This window comes from Zootermopsis nevadensis, unplaced genomic scaffold (genome assembly GCF_977971745.1).
Source record: "Zootermopsis nevadensis isolate Lab colony 2312 unplaced genomic scaffold, Znev_1.0 Znev_ptg000021l, whole genome shotgun sequence".
Lineage (NCBI taxonomy): Eukaryota > Metazoa > Arthropoda > Insecta > Blattodea > Termopsidae > Zootermopsis > Zootermopsis nevadensis.
The window spans coordinates 22,969,892-22,987,500 of record NW_028259153.1 but is presented as its reverse complement, the minus strand read 5'-3'; the positions used below and the strand labels follow the sequence as shown (position 1 = coordinate 22,987,500).

The 17,609-nt window shown below is 40.1% G+C and overlaps 4 protein-coding genes across 6 annotated transcripts in view; 1 reads left to right on the top strand and 3 right to left on the bottom strand.

The window, feature by feature from the left end:
* The window catches only part of LOC147873249 (uncharacterized), an 83,309-nt gene that overhangs the window by 37,383 nt on the left and 28,317 nt on the right, over positions 1-17,609 (bottom strand). The gene's annotated exons all lie outside the window — the stretch shown is intronic.
* Positions 1,058-4,977, bottom strand: LOC147873253 (BLOC-1-related complex subunit 8 homolog). The gene is made up of 3 exons (XM_087353091.1): positions 4,898-4,977; positions 4,412-4,519; positions 1,058-3,330 (listed from the first exon to the last, which is right to left on the bottom strand). Exons 1-3 carry the CDS (start codon positions 4,975-4,977, stop codon positions 3,318-3,320), a joined length of 201 nt encoding a protein of 66 aa, XP_087209217.1. The 3' UTR covers positions 1,058-3,317.
* On the top strand, positions 5,064-7,637 carry LOC147873252 (translocon-associated protein subunit beta-like). The gene is made up of 2 exons (XM_087353076.1): positions 5,064-6,128; positions 6,663-7,637. The coding sequence occupies exons 1-2, from the start codon at positions 5,556-5,558 to the stop codon at positions 6,747-6,749; spliced, it is 660 nt and encodes a 219-aa protein (XP_087209202.1). The 5' UTR covers positions 5,064-5,555; the 3' UTR covers positions 6,750-7,637.
* Positions 5,813-16,237, bottom strand: LOC147873251 (peroxisomal multifunctional enzyme type 2-like). Of its 2 annotated transcripts, XM_087353074.1 has the most exons (15): positions 16,160-16,237; positions 15,500-15,637; positions 14,960-15,104; positions 14,394-14,521; positions 14,030-14,152; positions 13,442-13,641; positions 12,993-13,053; positions 12,756-12,919; positions 11,320-11,443; positions 10,969-11,141; positions 10,399-10,566; positions 9,490-9,651; positions 6,895-7,036; positions 6,446-6,541; positions 5,813-6,018 (listed from the first exon to the last, which is right to left on the bottom strand). In XM_087353074.1, the coding sequence occupies exons 1-14, from the start codon at positions 16,212-16,214 to the stop codon at positions 6,480-6,482; spliced, it is 1,845 nt and encodes a 614-aa protein (XP_087209200.1). In that variant the 5' UTR covers positions 16,215-16,237; the 3' UTR covers positions 5,813-6,018; positions 6,446-6,479. The 2 variants fall into 2 exon arrangements, with proteins under 2 accessions (XP_087209200.1, XP_087209201.1); XM_087353075.1 differs by lacking the exon at positions 6,446-6,541.

The following is a 17,609-nucleotide window of genomic DNA, read 5'->3' as shown; positions in this document are numbered from 1 at the left end:
TCTCTGCGCGAACTTGACCACAGCGAATTCTAGTAGCGAACCCAGTAAACTACGTATTGAGCGGGAACAGAAGGGCAGCCGAATGGCATCGGCAGTTCGAGACCCAGCGGATTCTTACAGTAGTATTAAGTTCTAAATATAAAACGAGGGCAGGACTGAACCGATTTCTGATTTCTGCCCTCTAAAAAAATAATTGAGGGTTAACGGGTGGGTGGGGAGCCGAAGATGAGAGAATGAGGGAGTTATGCAAAAATATATTTATGAGGGAGCAGCCAAAGGTGGTCCAAACAGACATCATATCAATCAACAATCTTTAACCAAAATGTGTTCAAAGCACTTGAGTCGAAAGAAAAAATCCAGCCAAATAAATCAACAAATCTATCATCTACTGGGCATGAGATTTTTGCAAGCAAATCCAAATTCATAAGAAACACCACACGCCAAACTTACAAGTTTTAAAACCTTTATCCTTGCTTAACACAGCAGACTCAAAATTAACCACAAGCACAGAAAATACCCCTGCAGCTCCGGTCACAGCACTACATAACAAAAACCAAAATCACTTCACAAATAGTCTCCACCCACGCCTACAAACGATACCTATACCAACTGGAAACAGCAATAATGTCAATCCCAAACTGCATTTACTTCTGTCAACATATCATCTCACACTTACAATCACAACATTTAAAGTACATCCTATAGGTCAGGTAATTACACACTTCATTCATTGTCCCATCAGGTTTCCTGTTCAGATATCAAGTCATTCAGATATCAAGTCATTCAGATATCAAGTCAGTCTGCGAACACACTCAACAGCTTACATGACAAGCATGCAGGTTTGATTTATTTCGCTGGATTGTATTGTTTCTTTTTCGACTCATATGCTTTGATGTCTGTATGTTGTTGGTATACCCCCAACTGAGCCCCCTTTTATATATTTGTGCATAACCCCCCTCATTCTATCATATTAGGCGCCCCACCCTCCCGTTAACCCACAATTATTTTTTAGAGGGCAGAAATCAGAAATCGTTTTGAGTCCTGAGTCCTGCCCTCGTTTTATATTTAGAACTTAATACTTAATACTTAAGTAAGAATTAATACTACTGTAAGAATCCGCTGGGTCTCGAACCGCCGATGTCGTCCTCCGCACGCCAGCACGCTATCCATTCGGCTACCAGGCTCCTACAAGATTACGATTCTGGATCTTCCTGATATATCCTGCTCTTTCCCGCTCAACACGTAGTTCATTGGGTTCGCTACTAGAATTCGCTGTGGTCAAGTTCGCGCAGAGATAGATAGAGAGAGAGTTGGTAAAATTTGTTGCGTGAATCTAGTCTTCGGAGTCTTGGAGGTGCTGTAAGTTTATGTGTGCGAACAGCGATCTAGGTGGGCTGTCATCAGGTTACGGAATGATAGGGTGTTCTCGTTTAACGGTTGAGGTTGTGTGTCGATGATTCCCGAGGAATCAAATAAATAAACGCCATGAGGCGTTTACGGCATTGATAAGTGACATTTATATACTCAGAAGTGTGTGTGGTGTGCCCCCCTCCCCAAGAACAAAAGTACATGTTCAATCAACTGCGTCATCAGAATGCTGTTTATTTTTGCATTTGTGTTAGTTAAAAGTGAATGCATTTTGTCTTTCTGGGAATAGCTGAGAGAAGAAGCTTAATTGATCCTTGGGATTTTACTCGGGGAAAAGCTGTCTGTCACCTGACCAGCCTACTGCTTGCCAGGAAATCAGTGGAGTATATTCAGTACACTTGGCAGGCTCACTTCATATCGCAACAGAAACCTGACCTGCCTACTGCTTGCTCAATTTATTTTTGTTTTGCCATATCACAATGTTGTTGCACATTAAATCCCTTACCAGCTGTAACATTAACTTCACAAAGTTTACAGAACAGAATTGTTCCATCAGAACTAAAATATTCCTCACCGAAATCTTTAATGAAAGCTCTTAACTTTGCACTTTCAGAACACCACTTTTGGCATCTGAACTAAATGAAGGATTCACTGTAAATGCCCGAGAAATGTAGTTTCAAGTAAGAATTTCATACCCAAAATATGAATTTTATCCTCAAAATATAACCAAAATGATCCTAACCATGAATCACCAGTATTGTTCCCAACAAACTGTGGTCAACCAGTGTCCTTGAAGATCTAAACATGATTTTGTGATTGTAAATAAAATTTTCATGAAGCAGAGTCCTTGAGAAGCTAATAGTAGATCATACAGTAAAGACTGCACCAAACCCTTAATTTAGTATGACTCCTTGTTCCTGTACGAACAAATATCTTTGAACAGAATGAGCAGTTGATTGATCCACTGGTTGCTTAGCCGCCTGACTGTGATTAAGAGATCAAGTGGCTAAAAGGGTGAATGAACTGACTAATTGATTCGTAGGCTATTTAATAATTATATTTCAACCGTACAAATTACTTAATACTAAATGGGATTAGGATTATTGTGAATGGAGGATCCAAGACATGAAATTGTAATCTGAACAAAATTAAACAAACAGCGATGCAAATACATAGTAATTAAATGGCTAATTTGAAGGGAAAAAAACATGCACAAACAATATTGATTATATAACTATCCACTGCTAATACTGAAGTGCCACTACATTCCTTGGGCAACACCAACCACCCACTGGTTTCTTGATTTGAACACTTTCCCAAAAAAACAGCACAATTCATGAAGCTCCTCATTATGTAATTTTCTCTCGCTGCCTGTATGTTTCTCTTAGTTACATGTATTCTGCTCATCACAGACATCAGTGCAAGACACCAAGTTTAACACCCACACAAAACAGCAGGTGAAATAAGTAGCCATTATTATCTGTAATTAAGAACTTTTCCAAAAGCAGGAACTTTGAACAATGAAGCATGAACTGGCCTTCAACCTAATAGAGGAAATAAATGTCTTAAATATACTGTCTCTTAGTATAACGATATTGCACAGTTCAGTATCACCTCACAATTGAATAAATATAGTCATTTCTTTCACTCTGATGTTGGAAACATACATGGCACCTATCACACCGTGCAAAGACGTCCATTCGACACAGCCCACACTGACAGGTTAATATTTCCCACTTATAGGACCACAGTTCCCTTGTTCTGTAGTGTCCTCTGTATCAATGAAACATTATGTCCATGTGACCATGCACTCTTTCTCCTACACAGTAACAATTCTAAGGCCATGTGATATCCCCAATTTCATCATGATCATGTAGTGACTGCTTACCATAATATACTACCAACATAATAAACAGCAGGAAGCAGCAATTACCTGGCATCTCACAGAATTAGTGGGGGAGCCTACACAGACAAGACATGCAACATAAATCACATGCGTTGCGCATATGCGCATGCCAATCCAAATGTTCTTGGATCAGCACACAAGAACAAAACACAATTCTAACACACATGAAGAATCACAGCAAGGTGAAAAATCACTAACACACTGTCTGACCGGTATTCTACACTACTGTGAATGAAACAGTGATCCACAGAGCAATAAAATTAATTTAGTGTCCTACAAAACAACTCATTACAAAGATGGTTGCCTGCGACGTTGCACAGACTGATTTTTACATTAAATGGTGCAACAACCTGCAAGACAGCCACCTCCATATTCACTATCATAAGAACCTCAAAACTCAATTCAGTAATGGCAGATGACAAAGTTAAAATGAACAGAAGATCAAGAGAACTGAAATGGTAGATATTCACACCAAATTTCACAAAAACCAGTCAACTGCTGTGTAACTGAATCAGGCTAGATGGACATACACATGCAGCGTACTTAATTAATAAGACTGCTTTATAAGTCATTCAAAAACCACTGGATCAACTGGCATATTCTGATACACTATGATCAGATTCAACTGGAAGATCTGAGGAAACTGACAAAAAAAACCCTCTTCAGTCAGGACAGCAAATCCCCTGCTGAGACTTGTGCATAGGACGCAATTCATTTGAGAAACAGGAGTGCTAACACCACACTGCTATAATTTACTGGTAGAATCACTCCTTCCCAAACGAGGATTTGCACAGAATAGTTTTGTCCATGTACTACACAACAATTCAGATCATTTCTTCCTTACACATAGGATATATTTATTTATGGGGGATTTACACTAGTGACAGACTTCCTTCCTGTTGCTATAAAACAAGTTTGTGTCCCAAATTCCCCAAACCCTATTTCCTTCATGTATTCTAAAACACAGGTAACCCACAAATTTAGCATTCTGTACTTGCTATAGTACATTCTTTTCCAACTGAAACACATTTGCTCATCTTACATTCAGTTCACATATGAATAAAATGGGAAGAACCCTGAGAGAAGGCACAGACAGACCACAGAAATCACGTCCACAACATTCACAATAACACTCACCTGCGAGCTTCTTCGTACTTAATCTGCTGTCGCAAGAACACCGCATTCTTCAGCAGTTCCTGTATGTTACCAAGGTTATCCTCTGCCCCCTCCATAGACTTCACTGCCCTGGAGAACAATACAACTGCTGAAAAAACTACACAAAGTTCTGGGAAGGTCTTGTGATTCTCACTTTTCTTCCAAATCATATATATATAGATAGATAGACACACGCACACACACCATATTTGGCGACTTTGTGTCAGGACTCAGGATCTTATTCCTTTGCCAGGCAGAAATGTCAAATGAATGAAGGTCTAAAATCACTAAGTTAATTGATTAAATAATAAGCTTTCCTTGTAACATAAAGAAATTACACTTCACATAATTCAAAATGTCAACTAGAAATGAGCAAGATGCTGCTACAAGCCTGTGGAAAAGTATTCACTTGGGAACAAGGTTCCTCTTGAATACTAGTGAACTAACAGAATTTCCTTTAAACCTTACCCAACGGCATACTCCACATCGTAGCAACGTCCCTGCAACTCATGATGCAGTCTGGTAACTTCTACCCTCTTCTCCACCATCAGGGGGCAGTGCTTTGCAATGTTACGTATATAAGTTCAACATAAACAACTCAATCCATGTTTGACACGTTTTCAAACCTTTTTTAACTTTCATTTCCAATTCCGGGTCTGATGACAGAGACATCGACATGATTCTCAACACAGTTACGTTATATTACCGATAACAAAGCACATCCATATGTGCCTAATAATTATTCCAAATAATCGCATACGAAGTACAGCCGATTAACAAACTACAGTTCTGAGTTACAAAGCATGTTACAAACTATGGAACTTCTAAACTTCCGTGTTTAACAGTGAAGCCAAAACAGTTTCATTTTAACATTGGCAACGGCTGGAACGGTATATTTTATCGTCATTAACTTTTAAATTGGTGACAATGAAGGGAACCGGAACTAATTTTTAAGTGCGGTCATTGCCAGTAGGAGTCGAATTACATGCTTTGTTGCTTGTGAGTTGGCAACGAGTTGGAAGTTTTGATAAAGAAGTGCCATTCCGTTGGGAAAGATTCGAAGTACTCGTGCGTACAACACGTTGGGGAGTGTATAAATTAATATTTCGTTAAAAGTCTTGAAAGAATGAAATTTCTAAGTATTTTTGTTCTCGCAGCCCTAGCTGCTTATGTAGATGGTAATGAGGAAGAAGAAACGGGTGCCAGATTGCTAATTTCAAAACAGATACTGAATAGATATCTGGTTGAAGACATGGACATAGTAGCTGGGATATTTAGATGTCATATTGTTTCAGAAAAATTATCGTCCGGTTGTTTTTGCAGAATAGAAATTTTTACATATCATAGGCCGTTTATGTTACAAGCCAAAGAATATGGAGCATCTCATGATAATATTGTATTTAGTACCCATATAATACCAACATACCTCATAAACTTGTTTGATTATAACACACAACATTCTTTGCAGTACACACTATATAATGTTGGCACAAGTACTGCTCTTGGTGTTAAGCTGAGTGACAGTAGCTTTCACAAAGAGGCCTTCACTTTGGTGGGTGGTCAGCTCAACATCAAGATTGACAGGATCCCTGCAGGGACAAATGTATCTCATGTAGTAGTTGTCAGACCAAGGAAATATGGATACTTCAACTTCACAGCTGCAGAAGTCAACTACAGACCAACAGAGGATGCCTCTGAAGTGAGTTATCACTTGCATGGACCGTGGTCAAAATTTATAGAAATGTTTGTAATTTCCATTGTGCTGGTCCTAAATTATATATTTAGAATGTACAGGAAGCCATTGTAAAATAATGAGCATAAAACACAAATTCTTCAGATTGATAAAATGATTTTCATTTTGAAACATTTAAATATTACTTGGAAAATCCATCTATGGACACCATACTTGTTTCTGTCTGCTTCTCTGATATTCAAAGCTCATAATTAAAATGAACTGAGGACTGAATATAGCTAACATCAAAGCTAAAATTGAATATTAATCTCCAAACTTCTTACAAGTCTTCCAAGTGGTGTTCCTCAGGTTTCACCATCAAATTTCTGCATACATTTCATTTTTCCAGAACTTCTTGACAAATACATATGCCACAAAGCCTGTAATCATGTAAAATTCCTAAGTTTATCTCTTGTTTTGTTTTTTGGGTTTCTGTTAACATCGTCACACACTGCTCCTGTAGGACGCAACAGAAATGCATAACAAGTCTTTCCGTTTCAGCTGCAAGTGGCCGTGACAAGCGAACCCGGCGAGGGTCTCATCATTGCCTTCCGTGACTATGATAAGAAAACCCTGTCTCTCAAATGAGATACAAACCCAAGATCTGCCAGATATGAAGTAGGAGAGTTAACTGCACAGACAAAACGTTTAACAGATGAAAGTTTTAAGTTAGTCTGTATAAAATTTACTCTCTAACAGTGCTGTAAATCCATGACAACTGTGTGATACATACTCCAGGTGGCAACAGTATTGCCATCTTTGGTGATGTTGTACTGCAACACACCACCGATCTTCTTGGCACGCTCTGGGTTTGCCGCAACCCGCTTTATCAGCAAGTCAAACACACCATCCGAATCCAGCGCCGATGTGGATGCCTGCACCAACAATGCAACCTCACATTACAGTTTACAAAGCCACCAACATCATACACCATTTCTGCATGTCTCTAGGAACCTGTTAACTCTCTGGTGATAGAAAACGAAGGTCGAACATTGCCAATACCAAACAGTATCACTAGCTGCAGGACCAAGCCACTTTGGCACAGTTCAAACACATCTGTATTTGTCTAAGATCCAGCTTAATATTATCCTCCCCTTAAATTCTCAATCTTACTTATGTCCAATTTTTTTAACAGGATTCCCACCAAACTATGCATACATTATGTGTTTTCATCTTATGAACAACACATTTAGTCCTTTAGTTCACTATCCTAAGAATCCACTTATTTGATCCTTCAAGATCCCAAATAATATTTGGTTGTTTTCAAACACAATTTAGGTTCTTCACACAAAGAAAGAAACCATATTTTACAACCATACAAAAGTGGAAAAATATGGATATGATGTAATTTGATCTTTAGCATTACTGAGAGTAGTTTCGATGGTTACACACTCTGTAATCAATAATGAGTACTTCCTGAACGTGTTAAATATTTATGAATACTATATTTTTAGCTTAAAAACAAATGCAAAACCATGTTCATATTTTCATTCTATGTCAGGACATGAGATATGCCTCTGAACTACAAATTCCAGTTTTCACTTCCCTCACCTTGGTGGACCTCATCACAGCAGGCATAGTGACTGACTGATGCAACCAGCATACATCAGAGCTACTCACTTGTGTTTCTTCCATGACCTTGAACACAGCTACTGTACTGTACTGTACTGTACTGTACATGTTATCAAGACAACCTTACATGTAGGCTAAAGTGCAAAGTCTTTCCTGCCTCCTTGACAGTGACTCAGCTAGTCAAAAAACTTACTGCTTTTACAAAACAAAGGTTCATTATTCTGTTACACAAAACACACACAAATGGCCATATCATGACTCGGCTCCACCCCCAGCATCATGCCAAAATTTTTTTCCAAGTCTAAGCCAATTTCTGACCTAATGACATTTTACATAAACAAGTGTAGTGAAACAATGTATTCATGTGACAACTTCTCTTTGTCTCCCACAGTTCACTATTCACAAAGCACTAAGTGAACTGTACAAATCGTGAAGTTTCTTCCTCACTTTGCCCACTGAAGATGCAAATATCCTGAGAAATTGATTTGCAGATATTTACCATAAGCTGGAAATGTAACTAGGAAAGAGAAAACAAAGAAATTCCATAGAGCTTTTGAGTAACCTCTGAAGACCAACTAGGAAATTAAAGAAAATAATTAACCCCTTCAGCCACAGTGAAGGTGCATAATATTCTATCAATCCATTGTTACCTCAAAGAAAACACAACACGTCTCCACGACAACACTAAACTAGTTAATGCTGCTTAGAGAAATAAATTACTGTTTATTCTGAGATCAATATAAAACCCACATTATATATTCTGTGGGCAAAATGCAGAGATAATGACTGTTACAGCAGGTGGTACATACAGTTACAACTCAGCTTTAAAGGGTTAAAATGGATCTTACTGAAGATGTGATACTAGCAATGCTGTAATGTTTGGGATCTTAACAAAAAGGAAACATAACCTTGTCACTGAGAGTAAGAAATTGCTAGGCTGAACAATGCAGGTTATCACAAGATAACAGAATATCAGTTACACTTTATATCGATTATAAACACAACTTGCAATCTGTAGGAACAAACACCACACAGCTCAGGCCTGCCTCATGGACTTATCTTGAACCACTTGAACACAATCCACAACCTAACACCCAGTATTTTAAAGATCCATTTTAATATTACACTCCCATCTATGAGTTGGTCTCTGAAGCCATCTCTTCCCTCAGGTTTTCCACACAAAATTCTGTACTCATTTCATGTCTTGCTCATGCATGCTGTATGCCCTGCCCATCAGAGCTTTCCTATCATTTTACTAAAAATCCAGAATTAAATCTTATATTTGGCTCATTAAACCCACACTAAATTAAACATTCTCCAACACACAATTACAGAATTTACATCAAAATGTACATTTATATTAAGTAAGCTTTACATGCAAACAACACAGCTCAAATGCTTCGTCTTGTTTAGTAGCAGTGTACTGCATAATCAAATTGCATTTTTCTGTGAGGAACCTGCAATATGTGTGACTTTTTATTTCCACTGCGTAGACATGAAATTTAACACAAAAATTTCATTGGAAAAGCTGAAAGGAAAACAGTACTTCGGAGATCTACACACACACAGACATTACTAAAATGCACCTTAGAGAAATATGATGTGAAGAAATAGATAGACTCAACCAGCTCATGACAGAGCATAAGGGCAGAATTATGTGAACGTGGTGAAAGGCCAGCAGCAACAAAATTTCTCACCAGCAGAACAACCATCATCAAAGATGATCTTGGCCCATCAGTCAGCCACAAAAACGTACCTTGTGCTGCGGGACGGATGCCTCGGTGAGATCGACATATGCGCCAGATATCACCACGCTCCCCGTCTCTTTCACCTTGGTCTGAAAGTGGATACGGTTCCCCTGTTGCCACATGTCAGTCTGTAGTGTCTGCCCAGGGATAACCGGCTTGCTGAACCGAGCCTGTAAACCAGTGACAGTCATCATTTTCTTCATACCCTCCCACTCTGATGGCCTGTGTAGTGCAACGATCTAAACCATATTAATGGGGATATCAGGTTGCATCTCAGTCCAGTTTCTGACTATCCTTCTCAGGCTAATCAGAGTTCTCCTCAGTCCCTCCAAAGAACTTCCAGCATAGTAACATGAAAATTAATATTACTGCCCCTTTCCAAATTCATACCCATTCATTATCCTCTCATTCTATCTGATGCTATATAACCTCTGAAAATGAAACACATTCATGAAATAACATCATATTTAACAATCTCTCTGATGGAAAAAAAGTACAAAGAACTTACAAAGCAACAAGATGATAAAATTAAAAAAAAGAGACTGAAATGGTAAAATGTTATGAACAGTCCTCCGGAATTACAACTTAGAAATCTACTATCAAGCCACACCATTGCACCATGCTTCACATGAATATTTTTTTACTTACCATAGGCCTCCCTTAACATATCCACTGTGAATGGGAGTCACGGTTATGAAGTATTCCAACAGGGATGCGAGAAAATAGGAAAGCATGTGGAAAGAATAAGAAAGCACAATGACTGACATCAACTGAACTGTACATCAGACACGGAAGAGGCAAGTGAAAAATGCTGTGAACACAAACAATCCATAGAACAACAGAAAGAGGGTGCTGGAATGTTATCATGAGAATGTGAAAATAGGAAAGCCCCAAAAAGAGATGTTTCTATTACACACCTTTATGGCTTTGAATTTGGTTGGATCATTATCCGCATACTGCTGTAGGACATGGCGGGCTGAGAAGCCCAGCGAACACAGACCGTGCAGGATGGGCCGATCAAATGCAGCCACATTCGGGTCAATGTGAAGTGGGTTGCGGTCTCCAGACAGTCGGTAGAGTGCAGCCTGCAGGAAATAATGTTGAAGTGAAGAAACATTGACAATTAATTTGTAGGTGTGTTTATGATCTCTCTCCATACTAAATTCTACAGACTTAGCTGCAGTGTTTCATTAGTCATAATTTTCACACACAGCAATAAGTGCAGATTGAACGCAGTCAGCATTTTCAGTCTACATCAAATAATCTTAAGGATGCACATTTTACAAAGCTCTATCACCACAAATATGTCAAGATCTTAATTAGATTGTGCTTCTTCTCCATATTTCACACGTTAGTACTACTGACAGAAGAAACTAAAAATACATACACAGAATAAGAAAAGTTACATTCACCCCCCCCCCCCCCCCCCCCCCAAGAAAAATAACCAAAGAGCCTCACACGTAACACATGCTTCCCTCTATTCTGACCTGATCAAGAGACGTGTGTTGCTCAACAGACAAATCAGGAATCCGCTTTGGTGGTTCTGCTGTTGGCACATCATAGGGTGAAGTACGCTTGTCTGTAACACCCTTCATTCCAACAGCAAATGTTGTCAGCAGGGACTGTGCCACCTTCTCACCACTTTCATCAAATGTCTCCACTGCAATAATGACAACAGACATCAACTGAATTTGTATCACCTTGAAGACTAGACTTTTAAACCACTTATATTCCCCCTAGCCTAGACAGATCAAAGAAAAAGAGACACGTTACAACTGCACGAACCAAGTTGACAGAAGTTACAAATGGAATGATCATACTGCACAATTTTATCTCACCTTCCACCAGCACAACAGTCCCGGATCCCTTGTCCAACACATCCACCACCTTGCAGTGCACCTCAAGAGTCCCTTCACTGTTGATGGGACGCAGAACCTCCAAGTACTGCTCACCATGCAACATCTGGCAACATCTGGCAACACGATCCTCCTCAGTCAACTCCAATTATGTACTCAATCGTTTCTCATTCCTTTGTGCCTCATCAGCAACCCTAAGGTTCATAATCCAATCAGTCTCTACGTCGAAACCACTGAACTATCTTTAAGTTAGCAGAACTTCTCGAATCCATTTAGTGGAAAGAAAGAAAGAAATACTTTATGATATATCTGCAAAAAGAACTGAATACTGTCATTTGTTTACATGACCGAGTGGCATGCCAGTGGGAAGCATCTACACTCTGTGCAGCTCACTGAATCAGTGTGAATTCTATCCTCTCTCTCTCTATGGTGCAGGATATTCTTTGAAAAACTGACTGTATACTTGGCTTCTCAAAAAATAGAACACTTTCTTTATAGAAGCCAAAGGTTCATCACTGAGTTCACAAAAGCCTGCCATAAGACTAACCTGAGCCAGCTGCATCCAGTTTGCTCCATAGATTCCTATCTCCCAAAGGTCCATCTTAACGCCATCCCACCTACGCCAATGTCTCACCCACAATCTCCTCCCTTCAGGCCTTCTAACCAATATCTTGTAAACACCCCACCCCTCCACAATGCGTTCCGCATGTCCCGCCCGTCTTATCCTCCTCGATTTAATCGCCCTAACGGTATCAAGTGAGGGGTACAGTCCGTGAAGCTCATAATGCAATTTTCTTCCTGCCTCTTAGGTCGAAATATCCTAAACACTCTGTTCTCAAAGACCCTCAATCTATGTTCCTCCCTCAAAGTGGGAGACCAAGTTTAACACCCATACAGCACAACTTTTGTATCTTTAGTTTTCTTGATGTGAGATGAGAGGACAAAACATTTTGGACTGAATGATAGCAAGCATTCCCCGAGTCCACACCACACTGCTCAATTACAACTTCACTAGCATAGAATACGACCTGAATGATCCTCCGTTGCACTGAACAGAAAAACAACCCACAGCAGTATTATTTTTGCAGAAGCTGGATCTGCTTTCATTCCATGAGGACCAGCAGACTTTTAATTTCTTCCTCACTGCATGTACAGTGAACTAAACAAGTCAAGTGCGATGGAGACTGGCTATTATATTCGTAATAGACAAAGCACAGGCAGTAAAATGTGCCTTGCGTTAAGATATATGGACATGTTCAGCTGCGAAGGCAAGAAATGCACATACAGAGATGAAAACACAGCAAGAAGATTGTGAGGTGGCTCAGGGTTGCATCCGAAGGCAGGCTTCGAAATGACCGATGCTGAACCTTGCGGTTATCCTCAAAAGAGTCTGCTTATCAAGACATAACCTCACTTACCCTGGCAGGATTGAAATCCCTGCCACTGAACACCTCAGCAGTAACACTAGACTCCATCACGGCAGACACGCCTTGCAACACGAGGAACGTCGGCAACGCAGAGAAGTCTGCGTGGCCTTCATACAGGAATCTCAGGTCACTTGGGTTGGTCACAGTGCTACCAACTGCAATAAAACAAACACATTACTTGTCTGTCACACTGTCACAAACACACGCACATAAGGGCACATTACTCACCTCCCAGTGCATACAGGATCAGGTCATGAGGAGTGTATTGGAACTTTGTCACAACACTCTTCTGGAAAGGAAATCAGGACCTTAAACCATGTTCACAGAATAAGTGTCACCAAGAAGACAAAAGAAGTTCAAGTCTGCACAAAGATTAGCCACCATCAATACTTGGATGGCAGCACCAGCCATTGCCAAAACTAATGTACACCTCATTTAACAAAATACTGGACCTCCAGTGGCGTAAGCCACAACTGAAGTAACGTAAACCACGTACTACAATTATGGCGACGGGCTAAAATCCTGTACACAATAAACAAAATTAATTCTGCTCATTCATACGTCTTATACTACACTCCCTCTATACACCTCCACTGGATGGTGCTTAGACACAGGGGTAACTTGAATAATTACTATCTGAAAGCATATGCAAAAAACTACATCGAGTCATAACTCACGCCATCAGAAGAAAGCCCAGAGTTCGACTTCATCTGCTCCAGAACGGTCATCAGGGTACCAGATGCCTCCTGGATGGACTCCAATTTAACGGCAGCAGACATATCTGTCACCTTGCCCCAGTTCTCACGTACAGCCTCTGGCGTCACCAGCTCATTCATCTGTGCACGCAGCAGGCCGCCCGGTGAACGCACCAGATAACCTGAAGGTTGTCAGACAAGAACGCATCCTGATGGAAAGTTCTGCCGACACTCAGCACGGGAGGTAAACGGTTCTCTGCTTGTCTATCATTACTGCGCTTCATGGCTATTCCAAGCTGTCTCACTGAAATCAGGACCCTTGAAACATGAATCCGGTCATTCTACCGCTGTTGACACATCTACGGAAGTCCACATGCAGATTCTGCGACTTATCTACGATTGTGATTTGCAGTGAAAAAATCATTTCTGCATTTCACTGAAAGAGCAACAACAGACCCAACCTTCATGACCCTAATGAAATGCAGTCCTGTTTTGGACGGCATCACATGACTCAGAACCAGTGGTGTCGTTACAGGCATCGAGCATATTCCGAACAGGGGTGCCACTGACCCTTACATTTTCCTGCCCAGCCAGCAGCAGACTCGATGATGGAGCCAGTCTCCTCACAGGATTTGTGACACAGCCACGCGACGACTGGCGCAATCAGCTCTGGGCGCAGCTGCGCAAAGAAATCTGTGCAACAAACAAGTGACTTATCAGTATCACATTAGTGTTTATAATCATGAGACAATATTAAAAACTGCTGATAACAGATCTCCAAAACATGAACTATTTATTACAACTGATAATATGACAAAAGGGTGAATATACTTCCAAAATGCACTGTTTGCATCATTTTGATGTTCATTTATTGTAAACAGAAGTGACACACTGTCAGGCTTTAGTATCAGCAGCATTAAAAGTTCAGACCCACCAGGTGGCAGGATGTCTTCAGTAAGCCGGGATGCCGCAGTTGGCACAATCACATTGCAGTGGATGTTGTCCTTCCTGCCCTCTATCGCTAACGTATTGTTCAGACCAACCAGCCCCATCTTGGCAGCACTGCAACCATAAAAAAAACATACATGGACTCCTCCCAAGAAATGCATAAAGCGGCCATCGCTCACACCAACTTTCTTATTTGAGAACAACTTTTCAGCCGCACAAATTACACAGTCCTGAAAGGAAGAGCGAACTGGAGAGGATGTAGAAGTGACCCTCGGTTATATAACACACTAACCCAGCATCTGTCTTGAGGAACTGTGGGGGAAAACAGTTTCTACCATTTCTGGCAACCAAAGACAAACTTTTATTTTTATAAATAACCAGAATGTTAAATCAATATTTCATAGGCGGGGGGAGGGGTGTATTGTAATTAATACTTTTAAATCCCAAAGATATTCAAAGCAGAACAGATTAATGTCCAAGATATCACGCACACATTATACAAATGATCAATCCTATGAAAGATAAATATACTGAAGTGTCACTAACACCGACCTGTAGTTTGCCTGCCCAAAGTTCCCATATAGACCAGAATTGGAGGATGTCACAATGACACGTCCATACTTTTGTTTACGGAAGTGAGGCCACGCGGCTCGAGTTGCCTTGAAAGCACCTGTTAGGTGTACGTCCTGAATTAAGCCTGCAACAGTAACAAATGATCATTAAACCTCAACAGCACTAGTAACTAGACAAAAAAGCATGCAAAACCATCCCTGAACTCAAGAAATCTACCATAGTCCCTTTTCTTTTGGCCTCCTATACAATATCAATAACAGTCAAAACAGCTCAGCATAGCAGACAGTATTTGTCAAGGTTTTCCTCAGCCTCTCTAGGCAAATGCCATGGACAGTCTCTTGAAACTGGTCAGAACCACAATGATAATAGACGCTTGTGAATTTTAACTCTTTCAGAATTAGTCTCTGCAGAAAGCAGTTTGTAAGAAGGAAGGAGAAAGAGAAGAGGTGAGAGGACAAACAAGAAACTTACATGCGAATGCAGTAGCAGCCAACAAGCATCATAATGCACTAAACCCACCTTTGTGCCGGATCTCTTCTACAACACTGTCTGCTGCACTGCTACTCTTCCCATCGCCATGGCGACCACCACCAAGGTCATTCACCACAACTGATGCTCCACGCTCCGCAAACAGCAGGGCATATGCTTTACCCAGGCCTGAAACATAAAGTCATGGCTCGTCAGAATTATGAGGAACTGGCACACAAGAAATGATAAGTGGGTGAAACGACACACAGAACTGTTCATTGCAAGAAGTTGTAAGCAAATGCCATGATTAATACGATTATGAGACAATGGAAACAGACAAATGATAAAAGAGAAGGGTATTAACTCACCTCTGCAGTGCACACATCACATGGCATGTGGAGTCTCATCATACTTTAATATTATCATGACAACTTTTATCCATGGAAATGGACACACACAAACTGGTACAATTAAAACTGGAAACATACTGTTGTAGCAGCCCACACCCTTCAATTTCATATTTTTGTCTTAACAAATGAGGGAAAGAACTATATTTTTTTTGTACAATATAGTCATTAATGAAGCTGAAACCGCGAAGACAAGAACGATAACCTAAAATAATTTCGACAAGAATTAAATATTTCCGAAAGAAAGTCTTGCATACTAGAAAAGCGATCAGGCACAAACATTATTTTCGTGTACGATAATCACCTGCACCAGCTCCTGTAACTACAACCACTCGGCCATCGAATCGCAGATCTGTCATGCTTAATAGGGCCCTACAGAAGTCCGAACCTGAAACAAGACGAAGTTACGTGACCAAACACACGGATAAGGTAGTACAAGTGCAAGATTAACCAGTACTTCGTACCTTGTTTACTTTCGTGTGTATAACTGCGAAGTCATCGTCAAGAAATAATGTAACCGTTAAAATTATAATACAACGCACAAATTGCTAAATCTTACTACGTACGATAAATCCGCCGCTGTCTAGTCGTAGACTCCAAGACACAATCCACTACCACGAGATCATCACAGTTTGTGTGCTTGTGTTTTCAGACCTTCGCATCAGATACGGCCAGTCTGCTGTCTGACATAACTGCAAAACCTCTGTACAAGAGATATGTACTGTACTTCAAAACAGGTTACGAAAGTGATCGACGCAATTTCGCTAGTCATTCTTTCCCATATCGATATATTTAGATTAATGCAGTGCTACCAATAGTATCAGTAGATCTAGCGAAAATGTTCGAAAGCAACAAATGGCATTTTACCTGTCTGAATGTAGAGTTCCCAAATTGAGATATTTCCTTGCCCTACTTTCACATTTTATACCTTGTATCATAATATCCCATAGAAACTGTACTTACTGCTTTTATCTTTCTTAACTCATGTTGCAGTTTTCCTGCCTATGTTATTAATACAGAAAAGAAACATGACTAACTCAAAAGCATGAAGTAACAAGGGGAATATGCTTACTGCCTTCATCACCAGAGAGATCGCCTAATAATGGTGTCAATTTATATTACACTACACTGCGCAATATCCCACAACGCTGTCATCTTCACACTCTTTTCCCATGAGCATCTGCTCTACACAAGGAAGTTAAATCAGCAACTAGGATGTCTTACTGAAGAACATTAGGAAAGAGCATGCAAATTGCAACAATGAAAATTAAATGTGATACTGAAAGCTGAATAAAGCTAAAGCAGTGTTAAATGTATTTTTTATAAATTACTATGATATTTTAATGTCCCCAGTCCAAGACTGTGGGATTTCATGTCAGTGACAACTTCAGATCAATTTATAAGATGTCACTAGTAAGATGGGATGTCCTAAAATTCAAGGTCGTGCAGACACATGTTCATGAATTTCTTATCTCATACCATCACACTGACAGTCCCGAGTTTCAGGCACACAAAGTTACAGCATAACAAAAGCATGCGAGTCACAGTAAGAATTGAGGTTCTCACAGTGGCGAGTACGAATATGACTCGTTTTCTGTGTTGTAATGCTACAACCCAGAAGGCAGCCATCTTCATGTGACTCACAATTTATTTAACGATGCTGTCACTAGCTGAGACTATATAATGTCGAGTGAGAGGATGATAGTAAACAGAGAATTGGAAAACATGTGGACAGAAGTGATCATGGCCTAATT